This window comes from Bos javanicus, chromosome 17 (assembly GCF_032452875.1).
Source record: "Bos javanicus breed banteng chromosome 17, ARS-OSU_banteng_1.0, whole genome shotgun sequence".
Lineage (NCBI taxonomy): Eukaryota > Metazoa > Chordata > Mammalia > Artiodactyla > Bovidae > Bos > Bos javanicus.
The window spans coordinates 47253997-47274279 of NC_083884.1; the positions used below are offsets into that span (position 1 = coordinate 47253997).

The 20283-nt window shown below is 40.3% G+C and overlaps 1 protein-coding gene across 2 annotated transcripts in view; it reads right to left on the reverse strand.

The window, feature by feature from the left end:
* Positions 1-20045, reverse strand: part of PIWIL1 (piwi like RNA-mediated gene silencing 1) — a 37850-nt gene extending 17805 nt beyond the window's left edge. Inside the window, exons 1-10 of one of the 2 annotated variants that reach the window (XM_061384514.1) lie at positions 19963-20045; positions 18427-18525; positions 16483-16570; positions 15350-15461; positions 7442-7567; positions 6727-6941; positions 6231-6352; positions 5062-5142; positions 3778-3975; positions 3168-3279 (exon numbers count right to left, since the gene is read on the reverse strand). In XM_061384514.1, coding sequence (XP_061240498.1) covers positions 3168-3279; positions 3778-3975; positions 5062-5142; positions 6231-6352; positions 6727-6941; positions 7442-7567; positions 15350-15461; positions 16483-16560 — 1044 coding nt within the window. In that variant the 5' untranslated portion in view covers positions 16561-16570; positions 18427-18525; positions 19963-20045. Of the gene's footprint in view, positions 1-3167; positions 3280-3777; positions 3976-5061; positions 5143-6230; positions 6353-6726; positions 6942-7441; positions 7568-15349; positions 15462-16482; positions 16571-18426; positions 18526-19670; positions 19762-19962 lie in introns of those variants that run through there. The other variant, XM_061384515.1, reaches the window with a different exon arrangement.
* Between the last annotated feature and the right edge of the window lie 238 nt (positions 20046-20283).

Sequence of the window (20283 nt, forward strand, 5' to 3'; positions counted from 1 at the left end):
TACGAAAGACACAAGAGACTTGAAGATGAGGAGAGCAGTGGCCGGGCATCGGAATCGACAATGACCAACTGAGAGCATCACTGAACCTGATCCTCTTATAGTTATACTAGACGCTGCTGAAGAACTCAACGTCGACCATTCTGTGGTCATTCTGCATTTGAAGCAAACTGGAAAGGTGAAAAGTTCCACAAATGGGTGCCTCACAAGCCGACCACAAACCAAAAAACTAGTTTTGAATTGTCTTATTCTATGCAACAATATCAAAAGTGGATTTTATACAACTGGCGACAACCAGCCCAGTGGTTAGACCGAGAAGCAGCTCCAAAGCACTTCGCAAAGACAAACTTGGGCCAAAAAAACCTTTTTCTGGTCGTCTGATGCTCATTTGATCCACTACAGTTTTCTGAATCCCGGTGAAAACATTACATATGAGAGGTATGCTCAGCAAATTGATGAGATGCACCGAAAACTGCAAGCCTGCAGCCAGTATTAGCCAACAAAACAGGCCCACTTCCCCACAACAATGCCTAGCCTCACACCACATAATCAACGCTTCAGAAGCTCAAACAACTGGGCTACAGGGTTTTGCCTCATCGGCCGTATCCACCTGACCTCGAGCCGACTAACTACCACCTTTTCAAGCATCTTGACAACTTTCTATTGGCAAAATGCTTCCACAACCAGCAGAAGGCAGCAAATGCTTTCCAAGAGTTCATCTAATCCCGAAGCACAGATTTTTACACTATAGGAATAAACAAACTTATTTCTCATTGGCAAAATGTGTTGATTGGAATACTGCCTATTTTGGTTAATAAAGATGTGTTGGAGCTTAGTTATGAAAGACTAGAGATCTCTTCAAGAAAATTAGAGATACCAAGGGACCATTTCATGCAAAGATGGGCTCAATAAAGGACAGAAACAGTGTGGACCTAATAGAAGCAGAAGAGATTAAGAAGAGGTGGCAAGAATACACAGAAGAACTGTACAAAAAAGATCTTACTGACCCAGATAACCACGATACTGTGATCACTCACCGAGAGCAAGATATCCTGGAGTGCAAAGTCAAATAGGCCTGAAGAAGCATCACTTTGAATAAAGCTAGTGGAGGTGATGGAATTCCAGCTGAGCTATTTCAAATCCTAAAAGATGATACTGTTAGAGTGCTACACTCAATATGCTAGCAAATTTGGAAAACTCAGCAGTGGCCACAGGATTGGAAAAGGTCAGTTTTCATTCCAATCCTAAAGAAAGGCAATGCCAAAGAATGTTTAAATTACCGCCAAATTGGACTCATCTTCCACCCTAGCAAAGTAATGCTCAAAATTCTCCAAATTAGGTTTCAACAGTACATGAACCAAGAACTTTCAGATGTACAAGTTGGATTTAGAAAAGGAAGAACCAGAGATCAAACTGCCAACATCCACTGGATCATTGAAAAAGTAAGAGAATTCCAGAAAAACATCTACTTCTGCTTCCTTGACACTAAAGCCTTTGACTGTGTGGCTCACAAACAAACTGGAAAATTCTGAAAAACATGGGAATACCAGACCACCTGACCTGCCTCCTGAGAAATCCATATGCAGGTTAAGAAGCAACGGTTAAAACTGGACATGGAACAACGGACTGGTTCCAAATTGGGAAAGGAGTATGTCAAGGCTGTATATTGTCACCATGCATATGCAGAGTACATCATGCGAAATGCTGGGCTAGATGAAGCATAAGCTGGAATCAAGATTGCCAAGAGAAATACCGATAAGCTCAGATATGCAGATGACACCACCCTTTATCAGAAAGCAAAGAGGAACTAAAGAGCCTCTTGATGAAAGTGAAAGAGGAAAGTGAAAAAGTTGGCTTAAAACTCAACATTCAGAAAACGAAGATCATGGCATCCAGTCCCATCACTTCATGGCAAAGAGATGCGGAAACAATGGACACAGCAACAGACTTTATTTTCTTGGGCTCCAAAATCACTGCAGATGGTGACTGCAGCCATGAAATTAAAAGGCGCTTGCTCCTTGGAAGAAAACCTATGATCAACTAGATAGCTTATTAAAAAGCAGAGACATTACTGACAAAGGTCTATTCAGTCAAAGCCATGGTTTTTCCAATAGTCATGTATGGATGTGAGAGATGGACCATAAACAAAGTTGAGTGCCAAAGAATTAATGCTTTTGAACTGTGCTGTTGGAGAAGACTCTTGAGAGTCCCTTGGACAGTAAGGAGATCAAACCAGTCAATCCTACAGGAAATCAGTCCTGAACATTCATTGGAAAGACTGATGCTGAAGTTCCAGTACTTTGGCCACCTGATGCAAAGAACTGACTCACTGGAAAAGACCCTGGTGCTGGGAAAGATTGAAGGCAGGAGGGGAAGGGGACAACAGAGAATAAGATGGTTGAATGGCATCACCAACTTGATGGACACGAGTTTGAGCAAGCTCCAGGAGTTGGTGATGGACAGGAAAGCCTGGCGTGTTGCAGTCCATGGGGTCCCAGAGAGTCGGACATGACTGAGCAACTGAACTGAACTGATGATGACTTGAAATTCATGGTCCGAAGCCACAATTACTTTTGTACAAACTTAATGTTATTTGTCTCTGGTGTCTTTTTCAATTTAGTGATCACTGTGCCAAAAGCTAGAATCATCTTTTATAAACTGGTGCTGGAAGATCAACCACTGAACTTACTATCTAACCTTCATGTAACAAGTCTGTCTGAATTCTGTCAACATGTTAGACAAAGGTTAAGAGTTAACCCATTTGCAGATTTATCACAACTGATGCTAAGGGTTCAAAGATCTTGAGCTGCCATTGGCAGATGAAGTTTTTGAAAAAGTGCTAGTTACAGAATCAGACAGTATGGTAAGCTGTTAACTTGTGTTTTTTATCATCTATTATCTTATTTGTCCTCTACATGGTTAGGTTCAAATGTAATCCTGAATCTGCTTCAGAAAAAGAACCAGGAAAGAGCACATCTCACTTGCTAATGAGCTAACTATGCTGTGACTGGGTTGATAAACATATTTATATACAGCTATAAGAGCCACTTGTTCCATATGTATTAGAAAATTCATTAGCTATTAGAAAATTCTACTGAAGGTATTTCAGATTTCTCCTAAGGTCTAAGCAATTCACACTAAAAAGATAAAAATCAATATTAATGTCTTACCTTCCTGTAGTACTCTAAGAAACTGACTTCAGAGCCATCTGCTTTCTTAAAGGTACTCTTTGGATTCTGGTCCCAGTCAATATCATCTACTCTGTATGTTTTGTTGTTATACCTATGACCAGTTGAGATTTGTCAATATTTGATTAAAACATGTAGAAATGTTATTAAAAAGAAAAAACTAGATAACATACACTTTCTAGAAAATAAAATTTCAAATCATTTGGTAATGTGCAATAGTATAGAAAGAACAAGGAAACAAATTTCTTAAAAGCTGTGAAGCCTGGTGTGCTGCAGTCTATGGGGTTACAGAGTTAGACATGACTGAGCAACTGAACTGAACTGATGCAAGAGAGATGGGGATGTAACTAAATTAATATTAGAAAATAAAATTATAACTAAAAAGGATAGAAATAATTGGATATTTCTCCTTTTCAGATGAGTATATTCCCCCCGATCTTTTAACTCTTAAGGGAGGTTGTAAGTTTCCCTCCCATTTCTGTGCACTCTCACCTCTCAATCTTAAACCCTACTTCCCAACTAACATTTTAGGGCTAGAAAGCCCAAACATCTTAAGACTTGTAAAATTAGTTTACATTCTTAAAAGTCTTACTTGGTGAGAACAATTAAACCAATCAGTTCCTTAGACACTTGTTCTTGAAATTTGTGTTCTTCGGTTTGATGAAACAAGTTGAACATGAAATCTAGAACAGTTTCACTTCGAAGAACTTTATGACTGACATCAGTGCACAGCATGATGTTATTTTCATACTGAAGAATAGAAGTAGTGAAGCCAGGCCAAATCACCAATCTGTCAAATGGAATGAAAACCATGAAGTAAATCCTATGAATATCCCAATATGCTTTGTATGTAACAAGTTGTTTTTTACCTTTATTAGCTAGGTCAAAAGGATAAGTCTTTCACTAAATTTACTTATTTTTATCTTTTCCAGATAAATACTGATCTTTTTAAGATCTCCAACAATGAATGTTATTTTATAATAACATTATAATTTCCATTTTAAATTAATACACTAACTTTACTAAAATTTTATATTGATCTAAAAACTTGAAAAGTCTAATTGAAAATATCTACAATTATTATAAATAAACCTAAACCATTTGTGTGTACATCCTGATACACTACAGTAACTTTTGAAGCAATCATAATTAGGTGATAAGTTTTTGTGATGAGTTTAGGTGATGAGCAAATATGTGTATGTATGGATGTGTAAGCATGTACAGATTTGAGAGATAGACCATAAAGAAAGCTGAGCGCTGAAGAACTGATGCTTTTGAACTGTGGTATTGGAGAAGACGTTTGAGAGTCCCTTGGACTGCAAGGAGATCAAACCAGTCAACGCTAAAGGAAATCAGTCCAGAATATTCACTGTAAGGGCTGATGCTGAAACTGAAGCTCCAATACTTTGGCCACCTGATGTGAAGAGCTGATTCACTGGAAAAGACCATGATGCTGGGAAAATTGAAGGCAGGAGGAGAAGGGGACAAAAGAGGATGAGATGGTTGGATGGCATCACCAACTCAATGGACATGAGTTTGAACAAGCTCCAGGAGCTGGTGATAGACAAGGAAGCCTCGCGTGCTGCAGTCTATGGGGTTGCAAAGAGTCGGACACAACTGAGCAACTGAAGATCAAATATAAACTTTGTGTTGGAAAACTCTATGCTTTTTCCCTGTGACAAGTAAATATCACATGATCTTTAAAGCGCCAGGTATTTTGGGATGTCTCCTTCATTGTTCAAACCAAGTTAAATGTTCATTTAATGTGATGGGTACCATTAACAGCCATAGTAAATCTGATCATTTCAAAATAGAGCATCACTTTCAAAGTCTGTGATTAAACCTAAGAAATAGAAACTTCCCAATTTATACAAACCTATGATTTGGAATATCAATTGGGTCACTTGGGTTATAGTAATTCCGTCCAATTTGTTGCAAATTCATGATCTTCAAAAGCCTAGAATTTGAAAAGTCAGAATAATGACTACTGATAAGTACCCCACACTACAATTAGAATGGCATATTGCTTACAGCAGAGGTTGGCAAACTATGGCTTGTAGGTGGGCCAAATCTAGCCTACCTGCTGGTTTTTGTATGGCCTAAGAGCTATTTTTTTTAAACAGCTTTTAAAGGTCTAGAAAAAAATCAAAACTATAATAATGGATAAAGATGCATGAATTATAAGAAATTCAAGTTTCAGTGTCCATCAGTGAAGTGTCCATCATTGGAACACAGCCATGATCATATGTGCTCAATGACTGCTTTTCTGCTTCAACAGCAAAGTAGAATGGTTGAGATACAGATAATATGGCCTGAAAAACCTAAAATGTTTACTATCTGGCCATTTGCAAAAAAAAGAAAAAAAGTTTGCCAACCCATCATTCACAGAAAAGTAAATCTCCTACTGCATTAATTCAAGTAAATATCTACCAAGATTAATCAGTAGCAGATATCTTATGACCACCTTAAAAGGGTAAATTACAAACCCCAGTATTATGTCTCACTATTCTCACACCAATTTCAGTCTCATCCAGATTGCTTCCCACTCAGCAAGGGGATAGAGGGCAGTCTCCTTAAAACATGTGTCCTAATTTTGGATTTGGAAAAAAAGAGTATCCACACTGACAGCAAATTACAGAGCATGCAGTATATGTCCTATGATGGAAGAAATAAATCTGAATAGGCCTAAATCCTGCCCTGTTTTCTGAATTGGTACCCACTGTGGGAGAGAAGGAATCTAAGGTTAGTGACAGACCTCTGAGAGACTGTGTGTTCTTAATAGAAGCTCAAATAGGATTTAAAAGGTCTAATCTCAACACAAATAAGGAAGTGAACAACATGACACTTGCTTAAAGCAAATAAATGAGATTTATATCAGTATATCACACCTAAAAATGATTAAAACTCAAGAGTAACCCAATGATCTTAACCAATCACTGTCAAATCTAGGTACTAAGTATACAAGTACTTACTATACATGCCTTCCAGCTTTAGATTACGTTTAAAATTTCTTATTAAAATGTTAAAAGAAAAACACTAACATACCTCCTGAAAATAATATTATAGAACTGCAAACAAGTTGGGGACGTAGGTGGGAGTTCATTTGTCAGGGTGATTGTTATCCTCACGTGCTCTCCATTTCGAGTCTGACTAAAAACTTCAGTAACCTGAAGCCAGAGTGGTGGAAAACCAAACTTTTGTTAAAATAAGCCCAATACATAAGCCTGTTGAATAAGGCAACAATCTGAGCCATCAAGATCAAGCTCATGAAAATGTAGAAAAGTTAAAAAAAAAAAAGAAAGAATGGGTATGAGAAAATGATTTTAAGTGCTTTACTATTACTTGATTGTAATGATGAAGTCACTCAGGTAGATCTAAGAGTGATATAATTATGCCAGAACACCCTGTGGGGGCATTATAAACCCTAACAGACAGAAGCCTAACAGACTGGGGGTTCTTGAAAGCTACCCTAGAATGTTGCGGTTTGGCTTTGAGGTGGGAATCCCCATTTCCCTCTCCCCATTCCAACAACTGAAATAACCTTGTGCTGTAGTCTTTTAGGTAAAAATAATATTGTTCCATCAAAAGCATGACACCTTCCAATTAAATCCTCATGTTGAAAAAGAAGAGCTGAGCGGAGTCTTCTGGCTTCCATCAACGGATTATAGTCAATGTGATACTGATATAAGGCCCACTGGGGACGGGATGTCAATCGGAAATGGTTAGTGCTTAGCCTTACGATAATACCTGAAGAACCTGTAAAAGTAAGTCATGTTCAATTAATGATATGTCAAGTTTATGCTTCCTTGAAATCTTCACTGCCATGCCAAGGCAGATGCAGTTCTGTAAGCAAAGGGCTAAGAGCAACAGACAACACAAGTTCTCAGACATCTGACTTCGGGGACTACTATTCTATTTACATAAATTACTGGAAGCATCCATTTAGAAAACAATTATCCCTAAAGTAATTTACAACTGAAGCAATGAAATCTTTATAGCAAAAAGCGTTAAAGAGAAAAGTGATCTATGTGATATGTATCCAAACATTTCAGTGCAGCTGAAAACATCTATGACCTATTTCAAAACCAAAAAGGAGAGGAAAATGGAAAAAGTATCCATGCAGTCTTTGAACAAACATACTCTTTCACCTGAGCAATTCATCATACAAATAAATACCTAAGTGAAAGTGCTTCAATTTACTGTCCTGTGTACTTGAAAAGTAATCTCATGACACTTATTCTTAATGATTAACCTACCTGTTTTTGATTCTTTCACATGATCTAGGTTCTGTCTTGTATTCACACCAAGATCATGAAAGTCTCTACGACGACCTCCTCTCTCTGCTAATGATAACTCCTGGAATCCAGCAGATATCTGGAGTTCTTTAAAAAAAAAAAAAAGGAATAACAAAGAAAAAAATACATCTAAGTTAATACGCAACATGACAAATGCAATTCCCAAAGTACACTACGGCATGAAACCCAAAGGCTCCTGTGGTGCTAAACACAGTGTGTAACAATCCTGTCAGGATGTATTAGGTATCTGCCAACCAAAGAAAAAAGTAACTTCTCAGCTAGAACCTCTTGCATGGAGCCCTTCTTGTCACCACTCTAGGCAAACTCAGCTCCCTCACAGGACATATATATAAGACCAAGATGACTGGACTGATTCAAGAACTTAGAAAAATACATTTGCTGATTGGGTAATTATTTTTCTGTCTGTAGGTATAATACCACCTAAGGGCCTTAATATCAGTATTTTCACAACTTTTATGATATAATTATAGCTGTAAGAATTGGCAGTTTATAAAATTTAAATGTGCTACCTGAATTAGAAAATGTTGAAGTTTAAAATGTAATTTCCTCACCAATTCCTTAAAAACCAGCAGAATGGAGGGGATGAGCTTGTGCTATCCTGTGACCGTGATACACATCTACTGGGGTAGGTTAACTATCAGTACATGGTTACTTGCAAAAACTGTGGTTAAAATATCCAAATTACTAAGTCTTTTAATTTGTATAAAATTTTTCCAGTGGTCATGTATGGATGTGAGAGTTGGACTACAAAGAAAGCTGAGCACTGAAGAATTGATGCTTTTGAACTGTGGTGTTGGAGAAGACTCTTGAGAGTCCCTTGGACAGCAAGGAGATCCAACCAGTCCATCCTAAAGGAAATCAGTCCTGGGTGTTCATTGGAAGGATTGATGTTGAAGCTGAACTCCAATACTTTGGCCATCTGATGCAAAGAGATGACTCACTTGAAAAGACCCTGATGCTGGGAAAGATTGAGGGCAGGAGAAGGGGATGACAGAGGATGAGGTGGTTGGATGGCATCACCGACTCAATGGACATGGGTTTGGGTGGACTCTGGGAGTTGGTGATGGACAGGGAGGCCTGGCGTGCTGCAGTTCATAGCGTCTCAAAGAGTAGGACACGACTCAGTGACTGAACTGAACACTTCATATAACTAGTATGATGTGGACCAAAGAACAAATACAAGCTATATAGACAAGTGTTAAATTCTAGCTTGCAGTTAACATGCATGTTATCTTGTGTAGCAGAGACTGCTGACTACACAATAAACAATATTTCATTATTTTAAAAGTTTATTTAGGAAGTAACACACCTAATAGGGGATTCCCAGGTGGCATAGTGGTAAAGAATCTGCCTGCCAATGCAGGAGGCAAGGGTTTGAGCCCTAAGTTGCAAAGATCCCCTGAAGTAGGAAATGGCAACCTCTCCAGTATTCTTGCTTGGGAAATTCTGTGGACAGAGGAGCCTGGTAGGCTACAGTACATGTGCTCACAAAGAGTTGGACACAGTTGAGTGACTGAGTGCACACACATACCTAATAGACTAAAATTTCTACCTTCCTTGCACATAAGGATGGCCTAAGAGACTTTTGCAGAAATTATTGGATGAAACTTCTACAAAAGCACCTTAAAGGCATTAATAGCTGGCTTTTATATTCTCCACGCCCCTAGCTGCTAGTCTTGCCTGGAATCTGGATGTTATGGCAAGAGGGAGCCCAACCAGACATTTTGAGCAAAACCTAAATCTTAGTGACAGAAGTCATGGACTTGGGAGAACAAAAAGATAAGGGAGACCAGTCCTCTTCTAATCACAAATGCTAAAATTAGCTTAGAACTGCCAGCTTCTCTAAGAGAAGTAATGTAGCTCAAACAAAATATATTGGTTCCTGATATATCTTGTAAACAAGTTATTTTAATATGAGCTTCAATTTCTACACCTGAAAAATTGATTATAACAGATTTTTACTGGAATGTGGTAAGTTTTAAGTTAAGAGCTTCATTTATAAAGCACTTTAAAAGTACTGCTAAATATGCTGGTTCTTGTGCCTCAAGATTTTCAGGGGCTCTATTGTTAAGTATTTTTATCTTAGTTTTTTTTAATTAGAATTTAGTTGCTTTACAATGTTGTGTTAGTTTCTGCTGTACAGAAAAATGAATCAGCCATACATACACATATATCCCCTCTTTGTCACCACAGAGCACTGAGTTCCCGGTGCTATACAGTAGGTTCTCATTTCTCATTATGTTATACCTAGTAGTGTGTGTATGTCAATCTCAGTCTCACAGTTTATCCCACCCCAGCCCCGTCCCCCAAACCCCTCTTAGTGTCTTATTTGTTTGTTCTTTCTGTGTCTCCACATTTTAAAATCTTTCAGTATCTGGGGGCTTCCCTGGTGGTTCAGTGGTAAAGGATCTGTCTGCCAATGCAGGAGACAGATCAGGAAGATCCCCTGGAGAAGGAAATGGCAACCCACTCCAGTACTCTTGCCTGGGAAATTATACAGACAGAGGAACCGGGCAGGCTACAGTTCCTGGGGTTGCAAAAGAGTCAGACATGACTCAGCCACTGAATAAACCCCTGGTGAACTTTTTATACTAAAGACTTTCAGCTTAAGGTGTCCACACTAACAAAGGTCAGGTATACTGAATCTAGTCTGAGAGCAACAACTGGTCATAAATGCTTAATTTGAATTCTTCCTTGAAAAATTTGGAGGAGGGATTCCCTTCTTATTTCTCATCAACATTCCCATTTGCCCACATGTAAACCCAGATGAATGACACCAATATTTGCTGAGTTCCTTCAAGGTATCCAGGACTGAATTAGGTACTTCTCATATGAATATCTTATAAGCCTTCAATAACCTTATAAAAAAGGCACTGAAACTTGGAAAAATTAATAACTTACCCAAAGATTCAAGTTATTAAGTGGCAGAGCTGGAATTTAAACCCAGATAATTTACATTATCTTGTCTGCTACAATGCAAATAAGTTGGGCTATAAAATAAAAATCTCCATTCTAAGCCATTAGATTATTCCCCTATATGAAAATTAAGGTCAAAGTCTTTCAGCTAATATCTATTCAGTTAGTTTTTTAAGAGGGTATTCTGTAATAATTTAACCTAGAAGAAACTTTTTTAGGAATTCCACGAAGAAAAATTTTTCTTTCAGCAAAAGTCATTAATAAAATGACACTTTATTAAAAGAAAAAAAAAGAAAAATTTTAGTTTCTCTTGAAAAAATAGTAGTTATGGATATGAAAACCTAACTGCAAGTTTCTGAAAATAATAATGACATCTGCTCCCCTCTCCACATATAGTACTGCTACTATTAATACTTTAGTCAAAATATGAGTAACTGTCAATCTAAAAGATGTTTTAAATGGGGATACAACTGGAGAAAGAAGAATGGAACTGGAGCAATCAACCTGCCTGACTTTGGACTACACTACAAAGCTACAGCCATCAAGATAGTATGCTACTGGCGCAAAAACAGAAATATAGATCAATGGAACAAAATAGGAAGTCCAGAGATGAATCCACACACCTATGGACACCTTATCTCTGACAAAGGAGGCAAAAATATACAATGGAAAAAAGAACAATCTCTTTAACAACTGGTGCTGGGGAAACTGGTCAACCACCTGTAAAATAATGAAACTGGAACACTTTCTAACACCATAGACAAAAATAAACTCAAAATGGATTAAAGATCTAAACGTAAGACCAGAAACTATAAAACTAGAGGAAAACAGAGGCAGAACACTCTCTGACACAAATCACAGCAAGATCCTCTATGACCCACCTCCCAGAGTAATGGAAATACAAGCAAAAATAAACAAATGGGAACTAATTAAATTAAAAGCTTTTTCACAATGAAGGAAACTATAAGCAAGGTGAAAAGGCAGCCTTCAGAATGGAAGAAAATAATAGGAAACGAAAATTAATCTCCAAAATATACAAGCAATTTATGCAGCTCAATACCAGAAAAATAAATGACTCAATCATAAAATGGGCCAAAGAACTAAACAGACATTTCTGCAAAGAAGACAGATGACTAACAAACATATGAAAAGATGCTCAGCATCACTCATTATCAGAGAAATGCAAATCAAAACCACAATGAGGTATCATCACACCCCAGTCAGAATGGCTACCTTCAAAAAGTCTACAAACAATAAATGCTGGAGAGGGTGGAGAAAAGGGAACCCTCTTACACTGTTGGTGGGAATGCAAACTAGTACAGCCACTATGGAGAACAGTGAGGAGATTCCTTAAAAAACTGGAAAAAGAACTGCCATAGGACCCAGCAATCCCACTGCTGGGCATACACACCGAGGAAACCAGAATTAAAAGAGACACGTGTACCCCAATGTTCATCGCAGCACTGTTTATAATAGCTGGGACATGGAAGCAACCTAGATGTCCATCAGTAGACGAATTGATAAGAAAGTTGTGGTACATATACACAATGGAATATTACTCAACTATAAAAAAAGAACATATCTGAGTAAGTTCTAATGAGGTGGATGAAACTGGAGCCTATTACACAGTGAAGTAAGTCAGAAAGAAAAACACCAATACAGTATATTAACACATATATACGGAATTTAGAAATATGTTAACAACAACCCTATATGCAAGACAGTGAAAGAGACAGATGTAAAGAACAGATTTTTGGACTCTGTGGGAGAAGGTGAGGGTGGGATGATTTGAGAGAATAGCACTGAAACATGTATACTACCATATGTGAAAAAGATGACCAGTCCATGTTCGATGCATGAAACAGGGCACTCAAAGTTGGTGCACCAGGACAACCCAGAGAGATGGGATGTGGAAGGATGTGGGAAGGGGTTTTGGACGGGGGGACACATGTACACCTGTGGCTGATTCACCTCAATGTATGGTAAAAACCACAATATTGTAATTAGCCTCTAATTAAATAAATAAAAAATTTTTTAAGGGATACAACTGGAAACTTTGTTCCCCTTCCATGCATCTTCCAGAATGATTTATTAAAAACACAAATCAGGACATGCTATTGTTCTATTTAAGAGTCCTCCCATGTCACCATATCCCACTTTACAGAGTGAAAGCTCAAGGTCTTAATGTCTCTGCTGCTGCTGCTGCTAAGTCGCTTCAGTCACGTCCAACTCTGTGCAACTACAGAGATGGCAGCCCACCAGGCTCCCACGACCCTGGGATTCTCCAGGCAAGAACACTGGAGTGGGTTGCCATTTCCTTCTCCAATGCATTAAAGTGAAAAGTGAAAGTGAAGTCACTCAGTCGTGTCTGACTCTTTGAGATCCCATGGACTACAGCCTACCAGGCTCCTCCACCATGAGGTTTTCCAGGCAAGAGTACTGGAGTGGGTTGCCATTGCCTTCTCCACTTAATGCCTCATTAGTGATAAATCTGTTAAGCCTGTCATTTTAATTTCTAAAACACAGTGGATACCTGAACGCTTACTGTGAGAAGCACTTCTGAGATGTAATACTTACAAGAGCAGGGAAAGACGGTAAAACAGGGCTTTGCATTACCCTGAGTATCACTGAGTCCTCACAATGGCCCTTATCTTTAAAAACATATACCTTTATATAGGTAGGGGACTGAGTTTCTTAGAATTCAATTTAAATTCATGAGTCATTGTTTAAAAAAAATGTATTAGTGAAGATCAATACAGAGCATGTTTAGGGAAAATATAATAAAGCAAGTGACCTGGAGGTGTTTTTTGGAGTCACTGGTTTCAGCACTTGATTCCCACTCTGGATTTAGTCTTGTCATTTTTGGCCTCTGAAGATTTTCCAACTATCTTGCCAGATCAGATAATTTCAAAAGGTATTTTAAAAATATAGCACATTAAAGGTATTTAGTTGGAGGATATATATCCTGGTATAATGCTGGATACAGAATTCTTACTTGGCTTATATATTTGAAACTCATGCAACCTTATGTTTCTATTATCAGAAACATTTATAACTTAATGTGACATATTTATTCTAATAGAACAGATTATATCTCCCTGTTCACTTTTTGGATTAAATGGGTAATTTTTTAAAAAAAGATTGAGGAACGTGATTCAATCAGTTAATCCAGGGAAAGTGATTCAATCAGTTCAGTTCAGTCGCTCAGTCGCGTCCGACTCTTTGCGACCCCATGAACTGCAGCACGCCAGGCCTCCCTGTCCATCACCAACTCCCAGAGTCCACCCAAACCCATGTCCACTGAGTCAGAGATTCCCATGAATGAATTGTAATCAAGGACCTTAAAAATTAAAACATCATGTAGCCCACTGGGGCTTCCCCAATGGCTCAGCGATAAAGAATCCGCCTGCAATGCAGGAAACTCAGGAAAAGCAGGTTCAATCCCTGAAACAGCAACCCACTCCAGTATTCTTGCCTGAAAAATCCTGTCGACAGAAGAGCCTGTGGGCTATAGTCCATGGGGTCAAAGAGAGTCAGACACGACTTAGCAACTGGCCAACAATAATACATATTTACTAAAAATACAAAGCTGTTTTACAACTTGTTTTCATTTCAGTCAAGTTTTTACATTTTTGAAAATGGCTAAATGGTACTCCATTGTTATTAAAGTACAACAGGTTTTACCCTTACCGAACAGGTTTTTCCAGTTTTGGGGTCTTGAATATAGTTAACAGTCTTACTTACATGATTGTACTTATTCAGTGTCTGGATAAATTACCACGAATATAACTGCTACTAAAGTGTAATGCTGCTACACATTACAAACGCCATCCAAAAGTTAGTACAATCCTACATGGAACGCAAGTTCCAATTTTAAAACTGCCAAAACTGGAAAAAAATAAAATGGAGAATAACCAGATTAAAAAATGCTCCAGTTCAATTTAAACTTAATGGTAAGGCTTAGCATTTTCACTGCCCTTTGCACTTCTCAATGATTTGCCCTTTCCTTTGTCCACTTTCCCATCACAGATTCATAAGACTGCTCCGTGTATCAGAAAGATCAGCTGTTTGCTAATTTCAGTTAAGTTTCCAAGTTGTCTCTTGAGTCTGACAGTATCTGTCACAGTTCAATTCATACCACTTCAAGTTCATCTTAGATTTATCCATGTTTTCTAAATTTCATGGGTTTCATCTGTGATGACTAAATATTTGGTCATAGTGGTGCAAGGCATAAAGCAAGGAACCAGCTTTGTTCTCAAGTTTTCCATTTGCTTCAACACTTTTATTGCCCATTTCCCATGCCAATCCCAGGGTTTTAAAAGCCACTGTTACTATACTAATTCTCTACGTATATATATGAGTTTGTTTAATTCTCTACGTATATATATGAGTTTGTTTAATTCTCTACGTATATATATGTTTGTTTTTTTCCAATTCTAAAACCAAACTTATTAACTATTAGAATCTTATACCAAGCATCCAAAAAAATTAGCTTTTGGAACAATGCAGGGAAAAAGCACAATTTTTGGAATCAGAACCGGCGTTCTGACTCTACTGGCTGCCAGAGGATGAACCAATACCACACACGTGAAAATATATTTTATAAGTCAAAGTTACAAACACTAAAGTTGGTACAGCTTTGATAAAACCACTAAAGAAGCCAAGAGAATGTTCTAAATTAATACCTAATAAGCACATTTATAATTAGTTTAGAATTTACCTGCTTTGTAAAAGCTCGTGTGGGGCTCTAGAATTTGCTCTTTTTGGTTGCCAAGAAAAGAAATCCTGAGGCACTGCAATCCATGGCAGGCTGCACAGCCTGAGGGAGATGCTGGGACTCCTTTTTCTTTAAACAGGATTTTGGTAACTGCCCCCCATCTATTGCTACAAGCGCACAAACACATGCAGGAAGCCCTTTCCCTCTCCCTTCACCTTGTGACTTCGCTGTTGCTCCCACTGTTCCTCTCTGTCGTCCACGGCCAACTAATTCCCCCTCTGCTGGCGGCTGCTGAGGTCGAGGCTGAATGTAACCAGGCTGCTGACTCTGCAGTTATATGCAAATAAAGAACAGCATTCTTTTTGTGTCAAGAGGTCACAGACATCAGAGGACATAACTAGTCAAACAAATCTAAGGCATTCAACCAAAACTGATCTAAATTAGTAATCAAATATCTTACTCTTACGAAGAAATTTCTTCAAGAAGGGTTACCAAGTGAAGTCAAGAACCAGCTTCCAATACCCTCAGGACATAGAACACAGTTTTCCTTGTACAGTTCCTACCTCCTTCACAGGACACAGTTTTTAAATTTAATTTGACAGCCTAAGCTGATGAAGGCTTCAGTTCAGTTCAGTTGCTCAGTCATGTCCAGCTCTTTGCGACCCCATGAATCGCAGCACGCCAGGCCTCCCTGTCCATCACCAACTCTCGGAGTTCACTCAGACTCACGTCCATCGAGTCAGTGATGCCATCCAGCCATCTCGTCCTCTGTCGTCCCCTTCCCCTCCTGCCCCCAATCCCTCCCAGCATCAGACCCTTTTCCAATGGGTCAACTCTTCGCATAAGGTGGCCAAAGTACTGGAGTTTCAGCTTCAGAATCATTCCTTCCAAAGAAATCCCAGGGCTGATCTCCTTCAGAATGGACTGGTTGGATCTCCTTGCAGTCCAAGGGACTCTCAAGCGTCTTCTTCAACACCACAGTTCAAAAGCATCAATTCTTTCTGCGCTCAGCTTTCTTCACAGTCCAACTCTCACGTCCATACATGACCACTGGAAAAACCATAGCCTTGACTAGAGGGACCTTTGTTGGCAAAGTAATGTCTCTGCTTTTCAATATGCTATCTAGATTGGTCATAACTTTCCTTCCAAGGAGTAAGCGTCTTTTAATTTCATGGCTGCAGTCACCATCTGCAGTGATTTTGGAGCCCAAAAAAATAAAGTCTGCCACTGTTTCCACTCTTTCCCCATCTATTTCCCATGAAGTGATGGGACCAGATGCCATGATCTTTGTTTGCCAGTTTGTTTCTCAAGGACTCTCCCTGCAGTTAGAAAAGAGTGACATACTCACCGCAGAGGCGCCCACGTGCTGCACCATCTCCTGACCACGAGCCCTTCCTCTTGCTCTCGCTCTGGCTCTCCCAGTCATTTTCCTTTTTCTTAAGAGGAAATAATCATGAAGACAATACTCAATGTTTGCAATTGTATTTGAGTGTTTCTACAATGCTATCTTTAAACTGATTTGGTTAAGATTCTAAAATAAGCTCCTGGGTAATCACAGAGTTTCCTAGCCTCTGAAGGCACTATCCAATATTGCCTCTTAAGGCAGTATCCCCACCTTCAGCAAAACCTAAGTGCTCCTGTGCTGGGTGACAGCACTGAAGTAGAAGACTTATTTTCATGTAGTATGTCATCATTCAATTGAATTAATTATAAAAAGTCTTAAGATATTGGTGAATAGTTCTTTCACACCTAGATATGTAATCTATGAAAGAGGGCTCTTATGGTAAGCTTTATGCCAGGCCTTTTAAGTAATTCTTATACATACACTACTGTATCTTCCTGGATCATTCCACAGTTGCATGTAGCTTAATCTTTTTTTTTTTACCACATCATTTACGCCCCATAATTTCATTCTTGATGAGTGGCATCCACTCTGTCTCTAAGGAAACAGTCATTCATCTCCAAACTACTCCTTTACTGCTCCTACCACACATGACCAACAATTCCCCACATTTTTTCAACAGCACCCTGTAAATGAGTACCTAATGTAAGCTAGGATCTATCAGGCATCAAATATATTACCATGTATAAAAGGTTCTCCACCAACTCACCCCCAACTATAGAGTAGAAAGCAGTATCATCAAGTTATTATCAGAGCCAGACTGGCTCTTCTTCACATAACCTGTGAAGCAAATCACATAACCTACGACTTGCACCTGTATTTGTAAAATAGTCAATAACAACCTATACCGCACAGGTCAACTGAGAACAACTCAATGCGAACACACAGAGAGCACAAAGTGCCTGGCATACCACGAGCATTCAACACATGTGAGCCCTTGTGGAAACGGCAGAAAAAAATCATAACCACAAATATTTAAGTTTAACAAGGAACAAAGAATGTTCTTACAAAGAGGAAAGCAGGAACTAATTTACATACTGAAGAGGTCTGTCTGCGACAAAACTAATATTTAAACTGAGATGCAGGAGGACTAGGAATTGGAAGGTTAGGTGGGACCACTTGGAGAAAGCAATAGCACCCCACTCCAGTACTCTTGCCTGGAAAATCCCCTGGACAGAGGAGCCTCGAAGGCTGCAGTCCATGGAGTCGCTGAGGGTTGGACACCACTGAGTGACTTCACTTTCACTTTTCACTTTCATGCATTGGAGAAGGAAATGGCAACCCACTCCAGTGTTCTTGCCTGGAGAATCCCAGGGATGGGGGAGCCTGGTGGGCTGCCGTCTATGGGGTCGCACAGAGTCCGACACGACTGAAGCAACTTAGCAGCAGCAGTGGGACCACTCTTCAGACAAGAGTGAACAGCTCGTGACTATGTGTTGAGAGCTTGACTAGTCTGCAGGACTAAAAGACGTCCATTGTGACTGAAGGGTAATGAGCTTGTATTTGACACTCAATTCACAGAGAGACTACCTAAGGTTCTAAAGAGGGGCAGATTATAAGACTAATTACAATTAAATCATTCCGCTTTAAGTCAGGATAAGCCTTTTCTGAGTTTTCTCAGCTTCTAAACATTTTTGTTCCATGGCAATTTTCCTAGGAAGACAAATATAATGACACTACACTTTTAAAGACCTCTTTATCAAACACTAAAGGACTAAAAATACATTAGCTCACATGCCTGTAAAAACTTTAATGATCTAATCAGCAATTTCCAAAGCAGGTTACACAATATAATCTGCTGAGAAACCAGCATATTAGAACAAATTTTAAATGCCATTATAAAGTATTCTGAATTTACCATATGTATATTATGACAATTGTTATACATACATAACTTGGGCCTTCCAGGTGGCTCAGGGGTGAAGAATTTGCCTGCCAATGCAGGAGCCCCAGGAGACGTGGGTTTGATCCCTGGGTCAGGAAAATTCCCTAGAGGAGGAAATGGCAACCCACTTCAGTATTCTAGCCGGGATAATCCCGGCAGAAGAACCTGGTGGGCTACTGTCCATGGGGTCGCAGAATCTGACATGATTGAGCAGCTAAGCATGCACAAATACATACATAACTCATGCACGGAGCACACAGGGATATATGCCCAAGTCTCTTACTGATGGTCAACTGAGTCAAATCTGGAGATCTCTGCTTTATACTCCAGCAAACACTACTTTCCTCCATGCACCAGCTATGATAAATTCCTTGATGCACTCTGTCCCAGGGCACACACATCCTTTGCTAAAGCACCAACCACACTCTCCTCTCTGAAATGGAAGAATTCAGCTTATCCTTTAAGGATCAGCCCAAAGGCCATCTCTTCCACCTTCCTGTACCAAGTTGTTTGCATGTGTATTAATTACAGCAACCACCACATCTCATGGGTAAGCAGTTCCTCCTCCCTCTCACACACACATTTCAAGAGCTCCTCTAGACAGGGCTGCTAATCAGTCTAGTCCTTTGCACCTAAGCCCAAAGCATGGCAACCTAGCAGTGTCTATGTGCATATGTTGTAAAAACCTAGTAATAAGCTGAACTGCCACCCCAATAAGGGATTTTTTAAAAAAATTACTGCAGTACTTCTCAGAGCGTGCTCCTGGACTGGCAACACCTAGCACCCGATTGAAATGCAAATTGGAATGGGGGTCCCCACTCCCAGTCCCCAGAGAGAAACCCTGTTCACTGCAGGTGGTTCTGATGATCGCTGAGCCCGAGGGCCCTGGAGCGCGATACCCACAGCGTCCAAGCCAGACCGTGCGGGTCGACCCCATACCCAGGTCCACTGCATACGGGCTGGACTCAGCTGTGTCCTCCCCACTTCAACATCCCTCTGGCTGGACCACAAGCCACTCCTATCACCTGGAGGTGAGAAACCGAGCTGGTGCTCAAAGGCACCACACCAGCTACAAAGGACATCCAGGTCAAGTGGACATCCACCCCAGGGGCAAAGACACTAGTGTCCACCCCAAACATGCAGCCGAATCCTCTGCGCGTCCTAAGGCTGCCCTGCGCGGTTCCCAGTCCTTCTCCCGATCCCGCTCGCTTCTCCGGCCCCACCCGCGCCCACTGACGGCAGAGGACACCTCAATACAGGACTCAGCACAGGCTAAAGGACCGCGGTGGAGGATGCCCCGCCGCAGGCACGCAGGCTGGAGCCCGACGGTGACAACCGTGCGGCGCTGGTGTGCAGCTACGTGCTCCCAACCTCCGCAAACTAGCGGACGGCCGGGTCACACTAACAGTTACCGCGGCGCAGCCAACGGTTTTCTCACACCAGATTCCTCCGCGCCGGGACTTGGGACTTTGAGCCACGATGCCGGCCCAAACGGACCCCTGTGCCTCTCGACCCCTCAGAGCCGCTGGGTTTGCTCTTACCTCGATGTCCTCTCTGGGCGATTGAAGGGCCTGGGAGCCAGTGGAAATGGGAAGGATCCTCTTTTTTCAGGGCGGATGGACACTGACCTCAAGGAGTAAACTGCTCTGCACGTGGTAACCGAGCTAACGGCATGGCAGGCAGCGGCCCGTGCTAGGTACTGATTGGCTGCTGGGGAATGGCAGTTTCGTCAGGGCCAGACAGCCCCGCCCAGACCCCGCCCACACCTTGCCTGAGTTGTACCTGGAACACCTGTGATGAGCAGTTGGCAAAGATTGCAGTGGTCTTGATTTGTTCCTGCTCGTGGAGCCGGGCTGTGCACT